At 45.7% G+C, this 21,883-nt stretch overlaps 1 protein-coding gene across 2 annotated transcripts in view; it reads left to right on the top strand.

Annotated features, from left to right (window-relative positions):
- The window catches only part of USP21 (ubiquitin specific peptidase 21), a 558,274-nt gene that overhangs the window by 337,934 nt on the left and 198,457 nt on the right, over positions 1 to 21,883 (top strand). For both annotated transcript variants that reach the window (XM_086945031.1, XM_086945032.1), the window contains exon 10: positions 18,600 to 18,703. In XM_086945031.1, coding sequence (XP_086801157.1) covers positions 18,600 to 18,703 — 104 coding nt within the window. The remainder of the gene's footprint in view (positions 1 to 18,599; positions 18,704 to 21,883) is intronic.

Raw genomic sequence — 21,883 nt, 5'->3', positions numbered from 1 at the left:
TCAGGCCAGTATTCAGATACATGGGGAGCTACAAACTACAATCCAGGCCCTGGCAGGGGACTTTCTACGGTACCCGGTAGCTAGGGTTCTGATAGGGAAATACTGTCACTGTGGTCTGCGATAAAAGGCATATGGTAGGGCTGCCCAATGTCACAGCTTTTGTTCGCAGAAGCAGTAGAATCCCCTGTGGCATTTAACACAGCAGACAAAGAGGTTTAAGACTTTAATGAGTCGCCTGGGGTTATCTTTAAAGTTTTGCTGTACACTGACAATTCGATAGTCTACCTGAAGCACCCAGGCAATCTGGACCTAAGGCAAAGCATATACTAGAGATAAGCAGATCCCAATTTGACTCTGGATCAATTGGGATGTATTGGGTGCATCTTTTGGGAGCCGATCCACACAGTCTAGTGGGCCATATTAGCCACATTGAGAATAGAAACAGTAGGATGACTTATAGGAATCAGTATCTGTGGATCCAGGTCAATATTGGACAGTAATATTTCCCCCTTAATGAACAAATTTAAGAGATGGGCAACACTTGGCTTCTTTCCCAATATCACTACAGTAAGAAAAATATACCTTAGATTCTTTCAGCGACTAAAGGGGTTGGTCCCCTTAGTCTTTTGGCACAATGGAGTACCAAGTGCTCTAACTCCACATTTGATAGTGGTATGGGAATGTCAGATTTTCTTGCCTACTAATATGCATCAACTTTGGCAATGGTCGACCTTTGACCATGCTTGCAGGTCCGGCCGTTCCCCATGCCGCACAGCTGCCGTAAGTTTGCCGCTCCTCCACTGTAATTGTATTTGTGCCTGATTGTCCTGTAATTTTTGTAATTGTTGCCCACTTTTCTCTTCTGTGCCCCTTTGTGAATTGTTTCCATTACTTGCCCTGTGTTGCTGCTGACCCCCTTTTTAGCCTACAGTATCCCGCTCTTTCCTCCATTCCCGCCACTGCTTCACTGCAGCCCCGCCCATTCACCGCCCCGCTCCCGCCTCCCAGCTGCTCCTCCCTCCCACCTCTCCATATATGGAGGCCGCGCCGGAGATGCGCCTATGGCAAGCCCATCTGCGCCTGGACCGCGCCCAGCGCCAGGACCCCTGGCGCCAATGAATGCAACGTCGGCCGCCTCTGCTACGACTCCAGCACCCCCCATGCACTCAACGCCGGACGAGCACGCCCCTGCTGCCTGGCCCCCCAAAGCATGCCCAAGGACCCTTCCTCTGCCGAAACTGCAGCTTCACCAGCATCCCAAGAACCCAACTTCCTCAGATGCATCCTGCTCAACATCCGCTCCACCCGCAAACACGCCATTGAACTCTGGGACCTACTCGACACCAACGCCCCAGATGTCGCCTTCCTGACGGAGACCTGGCTGAACCCCTCCTCGGCACCGACATCGCCATAGCCATCCCGGAAGGCTACAAGATCACCCGCAAGGACCGCACCAACAGAGTAGGAGGAAGAATTGCCATCCTCCACAGAAACACCCTCAAAATCTCGACTGACACCGACGACACCCCCAACTCCGCCGAACACCTGCACTTCCAGATCCACACCGACCCCAACACAACCCTTAGAGGCACCCTCATCTACAGACCCCCCGGACCCCGACCGCAGTTCAGCGACTCCATCGCCGACTTAATCAGCACACCCGCTCTCACCTCCACGGACTACATCCTCCTCGGGGACATGAACTTCCACCTCGATAACAACAACAACACCAACTCCTCCACCCTGATCGACAGCCTTACCAACCTCGGACTCAGACAACTCGTCACAACACCCACCCACTCCGCCAGCCTCACGCTTGACCCCATCTTCTCCGCAAGCTCTCACGTCTTCTTCAACCGCACCACTGAACACCACTGTACCGACCACCGTTGCATCCACTTCACCTTCCGAAAACCCACCACACACCACCGCACCGAGCAGATGCCTCGCCGCCGCTGGTGCAAGGTCACCGAGGACCAGCTAACCACTGCCTTCACCCAGAGCCCACCCGCAGACCTGACCGACAGCGCAGCCTCAGACAATGGATCAACGACTGCACCAACACCCTCGCCCCGCTCAAGAACCCCCAAACACCCACACCAGCAAAAGAGCCAGCTGGTTCACTGAAGACCTCCAGGCCTCCAAGCGAACCTGCCGAAAACTCAAAAACAACTGGATCTGTGAGCGAACACCGGAAAGCTACACAGCCCACAAGAACGCCACCTGCAGACACCACCACCTCATCAGATCCGCCAAAAGGACCTCCTTCAAAGACCGCCTGTGCGACTCGCTGGCCACCTTCTTCCACCGCAAGATTGCAGACATCCAGGACAGCTTCATCGCTGTCACCACCCCGGCAACCGCTGAGACCCCCGCTACCTCGATCACCACCCGCACCAAACGCCTGGACCAACATCAACGACTATGAATCCATCAAGATCATGACCACCATCCACTCCGGATCCCCGGAAGACCCCTGCCCACACCACATCTTCAACAAAGCCTGCAGCACCATCGCACCCCATCCCCGGAAAACTATCAACATCTCCTTCGAGACAGCGACCTTCCCGGAGAGCTGGAAGCACGCAGAGATCAACGCCTTCCTCAAGAAACCCAAGGCGGACCCCAAGGACCTCAAGAACTTCCAACCCATCTCCCTGCTCCAGGCGAAGGTCATCGAAAAGGCCGTCAACAAACAACTGACCAGCTTCCTCGAGGAGAACAGCATCCTGGACCCATCCCTGTCTGGGTTCCGCAGCAACCACAGCACCGAAACTGCGCTCATCGCCGCCACCGACGACATCAGGACCATGCTTGACAACAGAGAAACCGCGGCCCTCATCCTCCTGGTGGACCTGTCAGCTGCCTTGGACACGGTCTGCCACCACACACTATGAACACGCCTCCACAACGCCGGAATCCAAGAGAAGGCTCTGGACTGGACCAACTCCTTCCTCTGCGGCAGAACACAGAGCGTCCGCCTTAACCCCTTCCGCTCCGAAGCCACCGAGATCATCTGCGGCGTACCCCAAGGCTCATCCCTCAGCCCAACATTGTTCAACGTCTCCATGGCACTGCTCGCCCACGTCGCTTGACGGCACAACCTCAAAATCATCTCCTACGCCCGACAACACCCAGCTGATCTTCTCCCTCACCCAAGACCCCCACACCGCCAAAACCAACCTCCACGAAGGAATGAAGGCCGTCGTCAACTGGATGAGACCAGCCGACTGAAGCTGAACACAGACAAGACGGAGGTCCTCATCCTCGGATCCACCCCCCCTGCTTGGGACAACTTCTGGTGGCCGACTGCACAAGGAGCACCCCCCACACCCACCGACCATGCACGGTCTGCCACCACACACTATGAACACGCCTCCACAGCGCCGGAAATCAAGAGAAGGCTCTGGACTGGACCACCTCCTTCCTCTGCGGCAGAACACAGAGCGTCCGCCTTAACCCCTTCCGCTCCGAAGCCACCGAGATCATCTGCGGCGTACCCCAAGGCTCATCCCTCAGCCCAACATTGTTCAACGTCTCCATGGCACTGCTCGCCCACGTCGCACGACGGCACAACCTCAAAATCATCTCCTACGCCCCGACAACACCCAGCTGATCTTCTCCCTCACCCAAGACCCCCACACCGCCAAAACCAACCTCCACGAAGGAATGAAGGCCGTCGCCGACTGGATGAGACCAGCCGACTGAAGCTGAACTCAGACAAGACGGAGGTCCTCATCCTCGGATCCACCCCCCCCCCCTGCTTGGGACAACTTCTGGTGGCCGACTGCACAAGGAGCACCCCCCACACCCACCAACCATGCACGCAACCTAGGGTTCATCCTCGACTCCACCCTCTCCATGGCGAAGCAGGTCAACGCCGTCTCCTCCACCTGCTTCAACACCCTCTGCATGCTTCGTAGGATCTTCAGGTGGATCCCCACCGAAACTAGAAGGATGGTCACTCAGGCCCTCGTCAGCAGTAGACTGGACTACGGCAACGCACTCTACGCAGGAGCCCCGGCCAAACTACTGAAACGGCTCCAACGCATCCAGAAAGCCTCCGCATGCCTGATCCTCGACATCCCCTGCCGCAACCACATCACACCCCACCTGAGAGACCTGCACTGGCTCCCCATCAGCTGGAGGATAACCTTCAAACTCCTCACCCACGCATACAAGGCACTCCACAACACCGAGCCAGCGTACCTCAACAGCTGACTCAGCCTCTACACCCCCACCCGCCAGCTCCGCTCCGCAGACCGTGCCCTCGCCACCGTCCTCCACATCCGAAGAGTGACCGCGACGGCAGATCAATTTCCCACCTCGCCACCAAGACATGGAACATCCTCTCCACCCGCCTGCGGCAGACCGAAGACCTCCTATCCTTCAGGAGACTCCTCAAGACCTGGCTCTTCTTTTAAAATGCCATGATTGATTGATTGAATGGTTAATGATTGAATTCATGAACCAGGGTGGTACTCGACCTACGACAGCAGAACTTGGGCTCTAGGACTTGCTAACCCTATGCACTTTTTGTATGGGGGACACTTGGGGTTCTACCAGCAACTAGAACTGCTGTGTTTGACTAGAATGATACTACACAAGACTATGATGTCAAAGGAAGTTAAAAGGTTTCACACTTCCCCGCTCTATCTCTCTGATGGGATTGACAATGCCATAATCCAATATAATAGGCACACCTTTTGAAGTTACACCTCAAATGGCCATCTTGAACATTTTAGGTGAAATATAGGCAAATAGGCAAAGGAAGCTGTTTGTGAGGCTATGGTTTCTAACACCCAAGAGGAACGTAGGCCAAATTTGAAGGGCCACGACAGCCACCGCAAATTCGAAGAAGAGACTGGAAGGGGAACTTAGAAAAATAAGTCTCACATATTCAGAATCACAAAGGTATCAAGGGTAGGTGGGTCTAATACTATGAAAGTGGTGAATGGAAACTGTGATTATGGAGACCGGAAAGGGTAACATGATCTTATCAAAGAAACTTATTATATTGATTCTGCCACATAATGTACGATTATATACTGAGAAGGCTGCCTATGTTGTGTATTGTTCTATTTTAAAATGCCAATAAAAGAGTTTCATAAAAACATAATGCCAGTAGCAGTTCCATTGTTTCCCCCAAAGTAGTGCTTTATTTAATCATATATTGCATTTATAAATATTCAGTCCTCCAAAGCGGCTGTCTGGAGTTTCCAGGACAAAATTGTCATTCCATATCCACCACAGTGTTGATACAGAAGCAACCAATAGTGATCTGGCAAGGGCTTGCAAAGATATTCAGCCTATCTAGTCTCAGCCCTAGCACTGCAGTATAGTTGAGGAGGGTGGGGAAGAAGGGTGGGAATGTGTCCAAATCCGTTATCCAGAATATATATCGTCTCCTCCTCAAAGCATTGGTAGAAGTGCCTGTTTTGCAGCTTGGTAAAGAAGCAATACATTTAGTCTGGTCACCGTTAGGCACTTAGATGCTTGATCTTGCTTGCTCTACATTCTTGCGATCTCCTCTCAACCAATATGTATTGCCCCTATGAATCTATCTGTGTATTATGTACTGTGATTGGTGCTGGCTTATATCAACACGTCCCGGCATAAGCATGACCAGTGTGAAACAGTTGACCCCACTATCATTTTGTCAGTTTCGTGCCTTTTTCTCAAGCGCTTTTCTTATGGCATGATCATGTGTTCCCTGGTACTTTTGATATGATTTTATTTTTTATTGCTTGGCAGTATTGTTTATTCTCCTCAAATTCCATGTCAATATTATATATTTGTTTAACAAAACCATGAGTGGACTTGGTAAGGTTGTGATCCACCATCTGCCTTTTACCCCACACTTCTATCAAATGTTATCAGTGCCATGCCTGTGAGTGTGTAACATCCTACATATGCAATGACCTCTTTTGACCTGATAATACTGGTCCATAACTTTTTGTATACAAACTCACTGGTAGTAATGCAAAGAAGGGGCACCTAATGTACAAGTACAATCAGATGGGGACCCAGAAGTGGTAGGTTCAAAGATTCATCAATTTTTAGATAAACATTTGGAGTTGGTGCCTCTGGGGATAAATATGCACCCTACTACCTAGATGCTCAAGTACATAGTTCTTGCCAAGCAATCCCTATGGAACACAATCTTTATATACAGATATCCCGGCACTCTAAAGTAACTGTTTGTGTCTACATTTGTTCAAAAAGAGACATTCTGTGTGTCAATCCAAATATCACTGCCAATCAACAATTTTAGGTTCTCTAAGAGTTTGAATTCCAAACAATGTAGAAAACATCACCATTTTTTCAAACAGACATAAGGTACTATTTTAAAAACAAAACATTCATAAATAAAGACCAAGAAAGGACTAATGTTCTCCAATTATTTATTTATTTAAAATCTATTTAAAACATTTATAGAGCGCAACTATCACCTTGCAGGTATCCTGGCGCTGAGATAGCTCTTAGGAACAGATGCACTGGGAGAAAGCAGTTGATTAATTTTTAGGGAACAGCCAGGTTTTGACCAATTTCCTGAAAGGGAGAAGTTCACTTGTTTGACGGACCTCCAGAGGCAGGCTGTTCCAGAGTTTTGCTGCAGTAACCCTGAAAGATCTTCCTCCTGTCCCGACTTTTTTAAATCTTGGCCCTTTAACAAGGCAGGCCGTTGTAGATCGGAGGGCTCTGGTTGGAATGTACCAATCAAACATGGATTGCAGGGGGACGGGCCCAACTCCGTGTAAGGCTTTAAAAACGAGACAGAGAGATTTAAAAGCAACTCGCTGTTTCAAAGGGAGCCAATGAAGCTCGGCCATTGCCGCACTGGCCGAGGATCTCCTAGGCCAGCCCAGGGCTAGTTTGGCAGCGGCTGTTTGAACTCTTTGGAGTCTGTCCAACAGCACAGCCGGGGCCTCGAGCAACAACGCATTGCAATAGTCAAGGCGACTAAGAATGGTGCACCTGACTATTAAGGCCCGGGCCTGCAAGGGAAGGAGTGGGAAGATCTTACGGAGTGAGCGGATAAGAGCAGTGCAGCTGAGCACTGTTTTCGCAACCTGGGCTTCCAAGGTGAGCTTATTGTCCATCATAACACCCAGATTGCGAACGGTGGTAACCGGCTGTGGTTTTTCCAGGGTTTCCGGGGGCCAGAACTCCACTGGAAACGGGCGAGGGATCCGACTTCCGGCACAGAACAGAACCTCGGTTTTAGAGGCGTTGAACTGTAGGGAGTTCTTGTGTAATCAGCAGGCCGTGGCTCGTAGACAGTCATGAAACGACTCCAGAGGAATAGATTCCTCACCCTCCCAAGAGAGAATGAGCTGAGTGTCATCGGCATAGTTAATTGCTCTTAGCCCGTGGGATTTTATTAACATAATCAGAGGTTTTAAATAAACGTTAAATAAAATCGGGCTGATGGACGAGCCTTGAGGCACCCCGTGAGTCACCGGGGAGAAGGCCGATTGATACGGGGGGAGGGACACAGCCTGCTTCCTATCCCGCAGGAAGGAGTGAAACCAAAGCAGGAGAGTGCCACCCACCCCGGCCTCTCTTAGTCTCTCCAATAGAATCATATGATTGACCGTATCGAATGCGGCAGACAGGTCCAGCAGAATCAAGGCTGCTGCCTGGCCCCTGTCTGCACGCATACGAAGGTCCTCCATGGCAGTAAGTAGAGCTGTTTCAGTGCCATGGGCTGGACGAAATCCGAATTGTATTTCGTCCAGGAAGTTGTTACGTTCCAGATGTTTGGAGAGACACGAGCTCACCCAGCGCTCAGCGATTTTTGCCGGGAATGGTAGCAGGGAGATTAGTCGATAGTTCTGTAGACACTCAGGATTCAGAGAGGGTTTTTTCAACAGTGGCCTAATGAGAGCCTGCTTCCAAGAGGCAGGGACTAGTCCGCTGCTCAGGGATTGATTACAAATCCTACAGAGGGTGGGGAAGAGTTCTTCTCCGGATACCTTCCAGTTTTTAGGGGGAATGGGGTCGAGAGGAGAGCCTGAGGAAATTCCTTGGGCCAGTCTGTTAAATTCCACCTCCGTAATGGGGGGAAACTCCCTCAAGAAGTCCATTGGCTGGCACCCTTGGCTCGCTGCTCCATAGTTGATAGTGGCAATCTCAGGGCCGGTGGAGTCGACCAGATTGGGAGAGCTGCCAAGGTTTCCAATGATAGTCTCAATTTTATCATTGAAGAACAGCGCGAGATTGTCGCACAAGTGTTGTGTGGGAGGGATAGATTTTTTAGCGCAGTCAGGATGGGTAAGGCTGTTCAGAATCTGGAAAACCCTTTTGGAGCTGTTGGCAGCTGTACAAATTGTGGAGCAGTAGTAAGCAGATTTGGATTTCATAATCGCATTTTTGTATTCCAGAAGTTTAGTTTTCCAGAGTTGGTTGTTAGCAACAAGGTAACCTAGTCTCCATTTTCTTTCAGCCTGCTTACAGGCCAATTTAAGAACCTTTAAAGAATCGTCGAACCAAGGAGCCGATACTCTACCCTTGTGCTTACATTTTTTTAACGGAACTAGGGAGTCAATGGTGGTCGATATCCTGAGACATAAGGCCTCATAGTTATCCTCGGCCGGAAGATTTGGGGAGAAGCTATCCTCCACTTGGAAAATGGCACCAGAAGTTCTCCGCCTTTCCAGAGCTTTCCAATCTCTATAAGTAACTTCAGAGGAGGTACTGCGAGTCTGCGTTTTAGCTCCCTTACAGTTGATGTAAAATTTAAGGAGAGAATGGCCGGTCCAAGCCATGGGCAAGATATCATTCAAATGTACTAGCTCAGGGGTGGAAAAAATAAGATCAAGTTGATGCCCTGCTCTATGAGTGGGTTCCCTGACTAGCTGTTGCAACCCCACGCTCTCGCAGGAGGCCAAAAGATTATTCAGTCCAGTGTCTAAAGGACCGTTAGGCCAAAGATAAAAATTCCCTAAAATGATTAGCTTATTGTGGGAAGTCGCCATGTTGGAAAGAGAATTAAGTAGCGAGTGTTGGTGCTGAGTGCTAAAGGCCCCCGGTGGGCGATAGCAGATGATTACCGTAAAGGTAACTCCTGTGTGACTGATAATTGAAAGTCCGAGAATCTTTGTTCCTACAACCGGGTCCATATCTAAGATGTTAACATGCCAGAGGGCTCTGTAGATAATTCCTACCCCACCCCCTCGACCTTTGGGTCTGGGTAAATGCAGGATTTTGTAATCCTGGGGGCAGCCCTAATTATGAGGGACTATGGGCAGTTTTTATGTCCTCTTCATCCTAGTCAACGAAAGACAACAGCCGGCACGTGTTTCGTCACGTCATGTGACTTTCTCAAGGCTTTTTCAATTCCAAGGAAATAGAATATGATGATTTTGCTATGATTCTTAGTTTTTTCTCACAGCTAGGGTAATAACCATAGATTTTGTAATAGAACGTCAGGATCCTACCTATACATCCTGGGGATATCAGCACAGAGGTTTTCAGTGGCCAGTTGATTTTCTGTGACAGTGAGTGAGTGAAGGTATTTCTAAAAGCGCACTATTGCCGAGGCATCTTGGCGCTATGTGAGGCAACTAAGCAAGTGCTAACTGACATTTCATTGGGTAAACAGCCATGTCTTGATTTCCTTCCTGAATAACCTCCGATCGGAGATCTGTCTGAGCTGTAGTGGGATGGAGTTCCATAACCTTGAGGCCAGATAGGAGAAACCCTTGCCTCCCCAAAGTTGTCTTTTGATCTTAGGGACAGTGACCAAACCCTGCGTAGTGGACCTCAGAGACCGAGTTGGCAGATAGCGAGTGAATAGAGTTTGAAGGTCGGAGGCACCATCTACGTAGAGTGCCTTATGGACCAAGCATAGTGCTTTAAAGTCCACCCGCCGTTTTACTGGGAGCCAGTGTAACTGCCTGATGGAACACGAGGTGGGATGATGCTAAGGCAGATTGAGAAGTAGTCTCGCCGCTGCCTTTTGAACTGATTGCAGCTTTGCCGTTTGAGCAATGCCAGCTCCTAAATAAAGGGCATTGCCGTAGTCAATTCTGGAGAAAATAGTAGCAATTACAACTGTTTTCCTAAGGCAGAAAGGGATAAACTGCAGTATCTTACTCAGCCCTTTGAGCATGTAAAAGCATGCTCAAACCACTTGATTAATCTGTGGCCTCCAGGATATGTCCTTATAGAACACTATGCTGAGGTTTCTGACTTTGGCCACTGGAATCGGACAGTCCCCTGCTGAGGTGGGCCACCAGAGCTGATTCCAAATGGAAGCTCTTTGGCCGAACTCAAGAACTTCAGTTTTTCCCGTATTCAGCTTTAAGAAGTTCTGGTTCATCCACAGAGTAACCTCCGACATACATAGGGAAAAGTCGGCTGCCTTGGATTCCACAGAATGGGAAACTGACACAATCAGCTGAGTGTCATCTGCATATGACACTAGCTTAAAGCCCTGTTTTTTGATTAGTTTTGCCAGAGGGGCAACGTAGATATTGAACAGAGTGGGCGACAGAGCAGATCCCTGAGGAACTCATCGAGGGAGGATGAATTTTTCTGATTGATATCCGTTCCAGAAGGTAACTTGTTCTCTGTCGGACAGAAAGGAGGTCAGGAGATCCAGCGCTGTGCCCTTGACACCCGCGTTCCCTGAGCCTTTGAATAAGTATCTCATGGTTTACATTGTCAAAGGCCGCTGTTAGGTCCAACAGGACCAAGGTGACTCTACCTCCCTTGTCCTTGCCCTTTTGTATCTCCTCTGCAGCCATTATTAGTGCTGTTTCCGTAGAATGTTTTGCACGGAAGCCATGTTGGGTGTTATCGAGGAGGTTGTTTGTCTCAAGATAAGAAGATAGCTCCAGATTCAAGGCTTTCTCTAATAGTTTAGATGGTAGAGGCAGACAGGAGATAGGGCGTTAGTTTTTTTTCATCTGTAGGGTCTAGCTTAGTCTTTTTTTAGCAACGGCCGGATGCAGGCTTTTTTCCATGCTAGCGGAAAACTCCTGAGGTCAGGGCCTGATTCAGAACCGGCAGTACTAGAGCATTAATCTCTGTTGGCGCCAGATGAAGTACATGGGATGGGCAAGGATCCATGGGTGAGCCAGACTTGGTTTAGTAAGCAGCTCAAGGCCTAATCGGTTATTAAAGAAAGGCCGTGCATGCTGCCAGTGTGTGCCCCTAGTCCCTGATGGTTTGCCCACCACACAGGTAACGCAGTGTGAGTTAAGTACTAACTTACTTAGTAGTACTAGTAGCTGTTGTGCTAACCAACTAGAATATGCCATCACTGCCTATTTTGGAGCGTGGTGGGGGTTTGTGACCCGCCCGACGGTCACGGTCGTCAGATCATCGTGGTGGTAGGGGGAGCTCTGTCGGCTCAGCTCCACATTGAAGGTTTGATTAACTGGATATGATTATGATCCATCAGTGATTCATTCAGATTCACACAGTCAGTGCCTGCCTGCCTGGCAGAGTAGCCACCGCAGCGCTCGCCGTCCGTAGGTACACACACACTGGATTAGGCTGGTTAATGTCAACTGGTAGCCTGTCAATCAGAACACTTCTGGGACTTATTAAGGTTGTGAAATAATAGTGTTTTGTCACTGAAAAATACTTTAAGGTGTGCAGGAAAGAGCATGAAGCACACATCGAGGTCTTTCAATTTGCCCTTAACCTCCAGGAAGGTAAAGTTTTACTGCTGCACGTGTAGTCCGGGAGTTCATGATTTTAGTATTCTAAATAGGAAAGTGACTGGTTTGCCTTGCTGTCTGTGAAATAATATCTTTGTTTTTGTAATTCAGAAGGCTTGCAAACACAGTTCCTGGGTGCACCTGATGAGGGAGAGCGTGTGCTCCGTATGCGCTCTTTTCACAGTGTAAAAATTGGAGATACCCTGTGGTGCAACTGGTTACTCCAAATATTTCTTCAGGTCGTCGACCATGTCTGGTCCCTTTGTGTTCAGGTAATCCAACCAAGCTTATGTTGTTTGTCAGTATCAACCATCTGGGTCCTTATTTCTATATTCTGAGAAGCAGACACGGTTAGTGAAGTGCTTCACTTGTTTGTGCAGCTTGAATTTGCTTTGGCTGCTGTTCGCTTAGTATGTTTTCATTATGTTTAACTTTGTTAATTTTCAATTGTCATTCCTTTACAAGTTGTTGTCTACTACTACTGAGTCATTCTTATTTTGTTATGTGTTCCTCATGGTTTGTGGTGGCCTTAAGCATTTTTAATAGCTTGTCCTGTGGTTCAGCTTGCTCCATATCGGGTCCATCTGTAATTTCTCTAGTTATTGAAGTAGCTTTTAGCTGGGCTCCTTCAAATCGGGCTCCTGGATTTGGCCGTGGTTTTCCGTGGATTTAGGTTTGCCATTTTCTGCAGGTAGAGATCTACTGTGTTGGTGCTATGACCGTAATTGATCCCAAAGTGTCCTTTTCTGAAGTGACAATAGGATTGCAGAATTTTGGAGCACACTAAGACCCTCCTCAGAAAATGGGGGGTTTCAGTGGAGCACTTCCAAGCTGTGTTGAATCCCATTTTTTAGTACCCCCTAGTTTCCCTAAATGTTTTGTGTATCTGACTTTCCCCTTCAGAGAAAGACGGGCGATAGGGGCTGCCAACCTGCTGCTACATAAGTAACAAGTTTGCTGTAACTGTAAAAGGGGTCCTTTCCCACCCATGGGTAACAAGAGTGATCTTGGTTCAATGCACCACAATGAATGTGAAAGACAGGTTAATTTAGCCCCACAGTATCCTACTAAATGTGTAATTCACATAGAAGTATTGCTTTTGGGTTACTAACAATCCCATAAAGCAGAGGTCTTCAAAGTTTTTTATTCTGAGCCCCACCTAAGCAAAATGTTTTGAGGTCGGGCCCCCCTCCAAGACTTTATGGCAAGGATTGGGGGAGCGGGTGGGACATGGCTGCGTTCAAGGAGCGGGGCTTATGAGATGATTTCAGGAATACTTTTTCAGTAGCTTATGAACCGCACTAAATATGAGACTTATAAAACCGCAAATGCATCAAACAAAAAAACAGATATTATCCCAAACAAACTGCTCCCCATAATTGGGGTGTTCTGAGCCCCTCACACTCTTTGACCCCAATGCAACTACACCTGCTGCACTAATGATAACTGCAGTCCTGAGTAGCAGGCTATCTCCTCTGCATCTTTTACCTCTTCCCCACCATGATGGATCATCACCTCGGTCCTAATGCTTGAAAGGAAAGTAAGATTCAGTGCCCCTTTTTAAGGGTAGACAGTCATAACTGTGATACAGTGGGCCTCTCAAATCCCTTGGCCCCAGTCCTGCTGCATCTACTTCTTTAATGATAACCAGCAGTGGCCACTTTCACACTTGGCAGCAGTACCAGCTTCACTAATGACTGTCCCTTAAAAAAAAAGAAAAACACTTATATTGTCCCCTTCTTTGGGGTATCTCTCTCAAGAAGCTGTCTCGGGCTATTTGTAAACATAAAAATTAGTCCCCATACTGTGCTCCCTATTCTGGGCCTTTCTTTTGACAATATCTATGAATCTCGCTCCTTTCCTCTGTCTCCTAGACCATTACTGTGAGGACCCAGGGATTGAGAGGATTAGGGCTCTGCATCTGAATGCAACCATGCCGGCCTTCTATCTGCCACCCCATGGACTCAGCGTTCACAAAAAACTGCCCCTGAATGCCTAATACTGACTTTGAGTTGCCTCTGCCTGAAAGCAAAAGGTGTGGTGGTAGTGCAGAAAGTTAAAAAAAAAAACAGCCTTCTTACCAGCCATTACTTGATTGAGTCACATAAAGCCAGGGCCAATGGAATTATGAGTTTCTGCTGCAGCAGCGTGTTCCACATAATTATCAGTTTACTGTATTTGCTACGTAATCTGCAGATTTCGACAAAAAAACTTAATTGTTGCTCAAACTGAACAAAGGTTACTTAAAACGTGGCAAAGTGTTCTGGAGCAGTGGAAGGCCCTTTGCAAAGATTGACTGGCAATCTTGTAGTTGCTTACTGCTGTATTTGGGTGTTAAACTGGTACTAATGAGATGAAATATTTATCCTGACAGCTTTACCTTGAGTTAAAATTAGAAAATAATGAAGTAATGCTAACCACAAAATGTTGCACATTGTGCCGCATATATTGCCTTTTCTTGCTGCATAATGTGGTCAAACCTGACGCATAATGTGGTCCTCTTCTGCTGAATAATTCCAGTGGCTCTGCATAAAGCTTCATGGTGGCAAAGATTTATTCTTTTTGAGATGTAATGCAAGTGTGTTATCAGCTGCGATCTGGAATAGTGGAGACACTTACAAAAATGTCTGCATTAGATACAGTTTGATTACTTATTGCTAAAAAGTATATTTTGTAAGAACTTGATTTATCTCAATCACTGCATCATTTTGCAGCAGCCTAGCTTAGAGTATGTAAATACTGTTTTAAAATAATGACTTACATATTCACAGTGCTTTCTGCCACAGGCTGGGACCTCATAGCATTATAAACAAGGCCACTGCAAATTATGCAGCAGATGAGGGATTATGCGGCAAATGTAGGAAATCCATAACTATATGCAAAATGCCAAAACCGCGCAATTTCATAATTCCAGTGGCCCTGACTATAAATGCAAAGGTCACTATTCCTCTGCACCAACTAGGGTTCAATTATGTATCGCTCAGCTTTAACACACACCGACATCTGCAGTGATGTTAGTAGCTAACTGAGGTTTCATAACCTGAGAGTGCATTTATCACCAGTTAGTTTAATTAGCATTTATTATCCAATTAAGCTGTTATTGCATTATTTTATACACACTTGCATGACTGTGAAAACACAAAACACTTGGGCTTTTTATTTTTTTTAAAGCAACCTCTTTGACTCTGCCAGCACATCAGGGGCGCAACTAGACCCGAACTTAGGGGGGGCTAACACTCCCAGCCAGGGCTGGCCCTAGCACTGGTCGCACACGGTGCAACAGTCTTTTTTTGGTGCCCTCTCTCCCATTTCCTCCTTCTCCATGAATTCCCTCACTACCACTCACCATCAATACACCTCATTTCTCTATAGCACCTTTCAGACAAACATTTCATTTTTTTATAGTGCTACTCATAGTTTACTCACACTCAGTTTTGTGATCTGCATGGGACACATTCTTTGTAGCAGGCACATTAATCCTCTGTGCTCTGTGGGTGGCAGGAGTGCCCATGTGAGTGCACGGTGAACGCTGCGATAGTGTGAGAGTAGGAGGATTGACTGCAGTGTGAGTGAGGTGACCATATGATTTTGGGTGCGGATGTAAGTGCAGAGTGGGACGAATGAATGCATGGTTAGTGATGGGCTTGTTTGAATGGGAATGCAGATTGAGCAGTGAGAGGGACTGTTGAGTGAAGTGTCAAATGAGTGCAGGGTGAATAGTATGTTCGTATGACTTCAGGGTGTGGTACAGGGTGAACAGCACAAGTGCATTGTGAGTGCAGAGTGATCGTGGTGAGTGCAGGGTGAGTGGGAAAGTGAAGGGTGAGAATGATGAGTGACTTGTCTGAATGCAGGGTGCATTCCCAGACACTTGTAGTAAATCCTCATGTTATTTACAGCAGCGTAGGGTTTCAGATAGAAGTTAAACTATTGCCATTATAGCATCAATCAGGGATCGATGGTGAAGGAAATAAATGTGCTGAACCTGCAACAGACTTCCAGTCTTGTGATTAGGGTTGCCAGCTCATTATTTTGATGTACAAAAATAAACAGTCACCTAAAGCCATATTTTCTGCACATATCTGTGCAGACATAGAACAGCAAATATAAATAGAAAGCATTTTTAATGGTGTTCTAGGGCGGCCTGAATGATTCATGACTGATAATTAAAGGGAACAAAGACCGAAAAGTCACATTACAAATGAATACATACTTTTTTATTTATAACCCTATTTAGTGTCAAGATGAGTTCTTTGCAGGCTTTTTAAACAACACATGGCTGGCATTTTTCTTTAGAGCAACACCTACTTTTTATTCCTATTCATGATATGCATTCTCACACAAGTAAATGTAAAATAAAAATGTAAGGAATAGGCAGAGTGGGGTCCCAGGGGGTACTGGAACCAGAAAAAAACAAGCCTTTGTAACCAGTTTACAAAGTTATGTAAATATGCAAATGGTCTTTAAAGACCTGTAAAAAACGTGGGCTTGCCGGAGATAAGACTCCAGACACTGCCCAGCCAAGCCCACAACAGCATACTCACCGACCTCCGGCCCCACGGCACTCTGATCTCACGTCAAGGACTTCTGAGTAGTTGAAGACAGCCTGGAAATGCAGCAAATCAACATCGCCGCACTTTCAGGCCATCTTCATTTACATGTACTTGCAGAGGCATTTGTGCGCCCCCCCCCCAAACCCCCGCACTTGGCTTGATTAGCTTCAGGGGAGATGTAGCATCCGCTAAATGTGAAGTATGCTGGAACCTGGTGAAACCGTCTGTGGTAGAATCTAAGGCGATAATCTGGGCGAAGGACCTTTCCTGACAAGTGGTCAAGGGGCAGTCCTTATAAGAAAGTCTGACGTAGATTATATGCTTCAAGTTATGTGTCTCAGACTTTTTCCTTATGAACATATAAAGCAAAAGGATGTCAATTCAGACTACATTATTTTTGTTATATGTCTGTATGTGTTCTTATTTAACCCTGACTTGGTAACATTTGATCCAGACGATTTCGCATTAGATGTTATAGCTGTCATTAATCAAACAACTTGACGATATCACAGTTCCTAGAAAGATGAAGGTGTGGCGATATCTGCGTTAAAAGGCAGACATGAAAATTATTCTTCATAAATCAGGGAATATGGCGATGTTCATTGTCTGAGTTAATGAAGATGGCGGCCTCCATAAGCTAGGTTGGATGCAGGTCTTATATAAGATGGAGTTGGCCCTTAGGGACTTAGCGTCAGCCAATGAACCAGGCACCTGAATCATCCAGTCCTATCACTGTTCAGATCTTGGCAGGCCAGCTATTGCCCTCAACTACATCATTGCACTCACATTTTGAGTACTGTGTGTCCCTCAGTAGTTGGTCTTCAGAGGGATCAATGCTTGATATGGATAGCTCATCTGAAGTGAGAAGGATTGAGTGAGGTGACAGGTCATAGATCACAGCAGGAGCAGGTTTAAGAGGCCGAACTCAAAGATGTCCAAAAATAGAGAATGTTGTCAGCCACACGATTCTGTCTCCTTGCTTCAAGGCAAAAGTTCAAAACGGTTTCTTTCACACTTTAGTTTAAAGCTTGATCTTAGGCAGGAGAAAGGAGAGAAACACATAGGCCAGTCTTGAAAAGGATAAACTCTGGGACAACCCCCCTCCAGTTTGGGAAAAGAAGACAGAGCACACGGAGGACCTAAGTGGGAGAGAAGAAGGCATGGATAAAGGCTATATCGTTTTCTTCCAGTGAGCTTGGCTGCTTGTCTGAACAAGGACCCTGTATACTATGATGATAGCCTATTAAGATGAAAGGTCATCATCAAAACAAGGATACAAGGTTACCTTGGTTTGAGAGAAGAAGCCAGAACGCTGATAAACCTGTCACCAAACACAGTCCCTTCTAATGTACCAATCTTAACTTTACAGCCTACTTAATATACCTTAATCATAGTCTGTTCTTTCACTCAGCCATTGCCAGTGAGTATCTCTGGACATTTCTGTTCCTAACTTTAACATATTGAACAATTATGAAATGTTGCTTTCTGTATGATTTGATATTACATTTGTGAAGCTTCATCATTTCATAAAAGTGGTTTATCAATAAATTCTGGTGATGGGATTAGCTGTGCATGATTTTGCTCCTTAAATATAGGCACAACAGTGATCCAGACACAGACCACTACCATCACCACCTATACAATGTACTACCTAAACGCACAAAAAGGATTTCAGTCATGGAATATAAGCACAGAATAGATAGCTAGGTTTTACTGATAAAATACCATTTACAATTAGCACCCTCAGACCAGGCAAGAAAAGACACCCAAAACACGGTCTACGTATTCAATTATTTGGGGGGGGGTTTCTTAGCCCAACCACAGATATGTTTCACAAAAATGTAGAAGATTTCACATTCATCACACATGTAAGTGGGCTACACCAGTATATCCCGCTGGAATTGGTCCAACATGTTCATATTATAACATATTCCCATACATGTGGTATTTTGGTATGATAATAAACTTTATCTTTAAAGTTGGAGCATTGACATAAGTAATACTAATTTCTGGTCCAGGGGTCCCTCCTTAGTAGTGTTAAGCACTAAATTGTTCCGCCCTTGTAAACAAATCAGACCATTTGGCATGCCAAACCTGCCAGAATTTAACAGGGGATAACCATACATTGTTTACTGAAATATGCACATTTTGGTGCTGTAAGTACCACACTCTGCATGTTGTTCACCAAAAACTCAGAGTATGCAATAATTATCTAATCCGATAAATTTCTGAACACTTCAGATAAATATTGCATCTGACTTGGGTCACTTGTAGTCAGGCCCTTAGTGGATGAAGTGGAAACGTGTATGCTCCATAAATGTAGGAAAGAATGTGAGTATATATTACTGATACATCTTGGTTTTCTTCTCAGATCTGTTTGTTGGCCAGTTGAAAAGCTGCCTCAAGTGCCAGACCTGTGGTTACCGCTCTCCTACCTTTGAGGTTTTCTGTGATCTCTCGCTTCCAATTCCCAAGGTAATGGCTTTAAGGATGATTTTTGCCTTTTGCACCTGTACACCTCAACAGTATTTTTGAACTAAAGTTTTATTAACTGACAAGGTTGTGAGGTGGCCATCATTTTTTTAAATCTTCTTTTCTGCATGATCTTTCTTGTGTTATAGGTCAGGATATTCACTGTATTGTAAACACAAGTAGTATCAATGAACTCTCAGAAAGGTCCCAAATGTTCCAAACCTTTATCTGTGTGTGTGTTGTATGTGTGTTGTGCATGCTGCCTTGTTTGATGGGCCAAAGTATTTTGCCCAGTCAGTCATGTCAACATATCTCTGTGAGGCAGGCTGGAAATATTCCTGTTTGTGTTGCCCATTTCAGAGATCTTTACATTTTGGTCAGGATGGGCCAGGATTCTTGCTCTGCATTTATGGATCTATTTTGCCACAAAAGTTTTATTTGGTGAACTCATTTAAGATTATGCACACTTGCATCAAAACATGGCCTCCCCCACATCCTGAAATCAGAGGGATTGATAGTGGTGTCATGTACATGAGTAGAGTCACATTGTATCTTTCTGAATTTCAGAAAAGGCTGGGCTCTCTTCCACATTTGCTTGAAAGTTGATCAGACTCCCATGTGTTATTAGATATGTGGAGTGCTGTGCTCATTACATGGCCCCTCTCTTCATCATGAAAGGGGCGGCAAACACTAAACTACATGTTAGAGGAGGCATAGCTATGCACATTTGTGTTTTTTAGTGGAAATGCATGGATCTTCCATGCTATTTATTTATTTTATTCATGGTATTTAAATAGCATTGTCTCAGCTATGGATTTCAGCAGAGTGCTTTACATGCCTGTCAGGCTGAAAATACCAGGCATGCGTAGTGCATCTACATATGAGCCCAGGGCACACATTTACAGAACTAATATTTTTTGTGACTGGGCAGGGGAGGTTTCCCAAAGGTGCACCATAGGAGGGTTGGTGGGTGTTTGAAGGTGTGGGGTCATCAAACTGTAGGTCATAGGAAGGAGGTGAAAATCTGGGCTTTAAGTATTTACTGAACTGTTCTAGAGAGGATGAAAATTTGAGATATAAGGTAGGTTTGCTCAAATGTTTTGTGACATAAACCAGAGAAACTAGAGTCCGTTCTTTCTTGGCCTTTTCAATCTTGGCCTTTTCAATCTTGAGCCATGCAGTGTAATATTGCCACTCTGTGTGGTGATCTCCATAGATAAGAAGCTGGTCTGTTAGGTAATCTGAAAGTTAGGTAAAGTTTTTCTAAGCTGTGGGGATTAGATTTGATACGTTCTGGAAGGAGTTGCCATAAGAAGTCGGGTTGGGGATTGACGTGGCTAGGTAAGCATTAATGGTTTCCAGTGGACAAAGGTTATCGTGGACAGCAGAACAAAATCATTACTATGGGAACGTCTTTTAGCAGGTTAATTTACATCATACTTCTAATGCTTCCTTTTTCACATGGTCCTTGAAGGAAATATTGGAATCTGAAAGTAAGGTAATGTGTCGTAAGGTAAGGTGGGAAGCCATTGCATTTGAAATGAAGTTAAATGAAAATGAAATGAAATGAAAAGTGGTATTTATAAAGCGCGTGCCTACTCAGTGTCCTGGCGCCAACCACATTAGATTTAATTTGTAGGTTGGAGTAGTGCACTCTGTCTTGGTTGGGTAGAACCTATTCTAGACTGTAGACATTCAGATTTGGATCCTATCAAAGCAGGTTTGAAAGCACTGGATATCATTTTCTGACACCACATTATAATTTTGGTATAGTTGAATTGGCTAAGGGTATTAGTTGTAGAGCAAGATGTTTTGTTGTTTGAGTAGCACCCTTGGGGCTTCCATATGTAAATTCAACATCATGAGTGTGAGTATGGATCCGTTTGGGAATCGTACATGCTTGATTGTGGAGAAGAGAGAACCTGGAGGAATCCGGTTTAGCAAATTGCTCTCTGGAAAAAGTTGTACAAATCCAGCATGGTGAAGCTGGTCTGTTAGGTAATCTGAAAGTTAGGTAAAGTTTTTCTAAGCTGTGGGGATTAGATTTGATACGTTCTGGAAGGAGTTGCCATAAGAAGTCGGGTTGGGGATTGACGTGGCTAGGTAAGCATTAATGGTTTCCAGTGGACAAAGGTTATCTTGGACAGCAGAACAAAATCATTACTATGGGAACGTCTTTTAGCAGGTTAATTTACATCATACTTCTAATGCTTCCTTTTTCACATGGTCCTTGAAGGAAATATTGGAATCTGAAAGTAAGGTAATGTGTCGTAAGGTAAGGTGGGAAGCCATTGCATTTGAAATGAAGTTAAATGAAAATGAAATGAAATGAAAAGTGGTATTTATAAAGCGCGTGCCTACTCAGAGTGTCCTGGCGCCAACCACATTAGATTTAATTTGTAGGTTGGAGTAGTGCACTCTGTCTTGGTTGGGTATAACCTATTCTAGACTCTAGACATTCAGATTTGGATCCTATCAAAGCAGGTTTGAAAGCACTGGATATCATTTTCTGACACCACATTATAATTTTGGTATAGTTGAATTGGCTAAGGGTATTAGTTGTAGAGCAAGATGTTTTGTTGTTTGAGTAGCACCCTTGGGGCTTCCATATGTAAATTCAACATCATGAGTGTGAGTATGGATCCGTTTGGGAATCGTACATGCTTGATTGTGGAGAAGAGAGAACCTGGAGGAATCCGGTTTAGCAAATTGCTCTCTGGAAAAAGTTGTACAAATCCAGCATGGTGTCAAAGACACTTGTCAGAAAGTTGCTATTTGGGCCGGACGTTCAATGGTTTCGAAGGTCTTGGACAGTTGTAGGAGAAATAGAACAGGTAGTATCCTTGAAGCACTGTCAATTGCCAGTATATTTGTTGTGTCTTCTACAGTGGATGTAGAGCTCTGATTGATGGTTTGGAAGTAGATGGTGGCAGTCAGTGGGGTGTAGGCTCTGGAAGCCGAAAACCCTCCCTAATAATTTTCCTATAAAGGAAGAGGCAGCTAATAGGAAGGTATGTGGAACGTGTCCAAGTCAATGTGAAGTTTCCTACAGTGGTGAAATAACAGACTGATTTTCAGAGGTGATTGTGCTGATTCAGAGGGAGAAACTGGCAATGTCAAGGAAGGCTATGCTGAAAAAGAGGGTTCTCCATCATGAGATCTTCTTTGAATTTCATAAATAGA

This window comes from Lissotriton vulgaris, chromosome 12, assembly GCF_964263255.1.
Source record: "Lissotriton vulgaris chromosome 12, aLisVul1.2, whole genome shotgun sequence".
NCBI lineage: Eukaryota > Metazoa > Chordata > Amphibia > Caudata > Salamandridae > Lissotriton > Lissotriton vulgaris.
The sequence above is the reverse complement of the archived record's forward strand: the minus strand, read 5'-3'. Positions and strand labels throughout refer to the sequence as shown.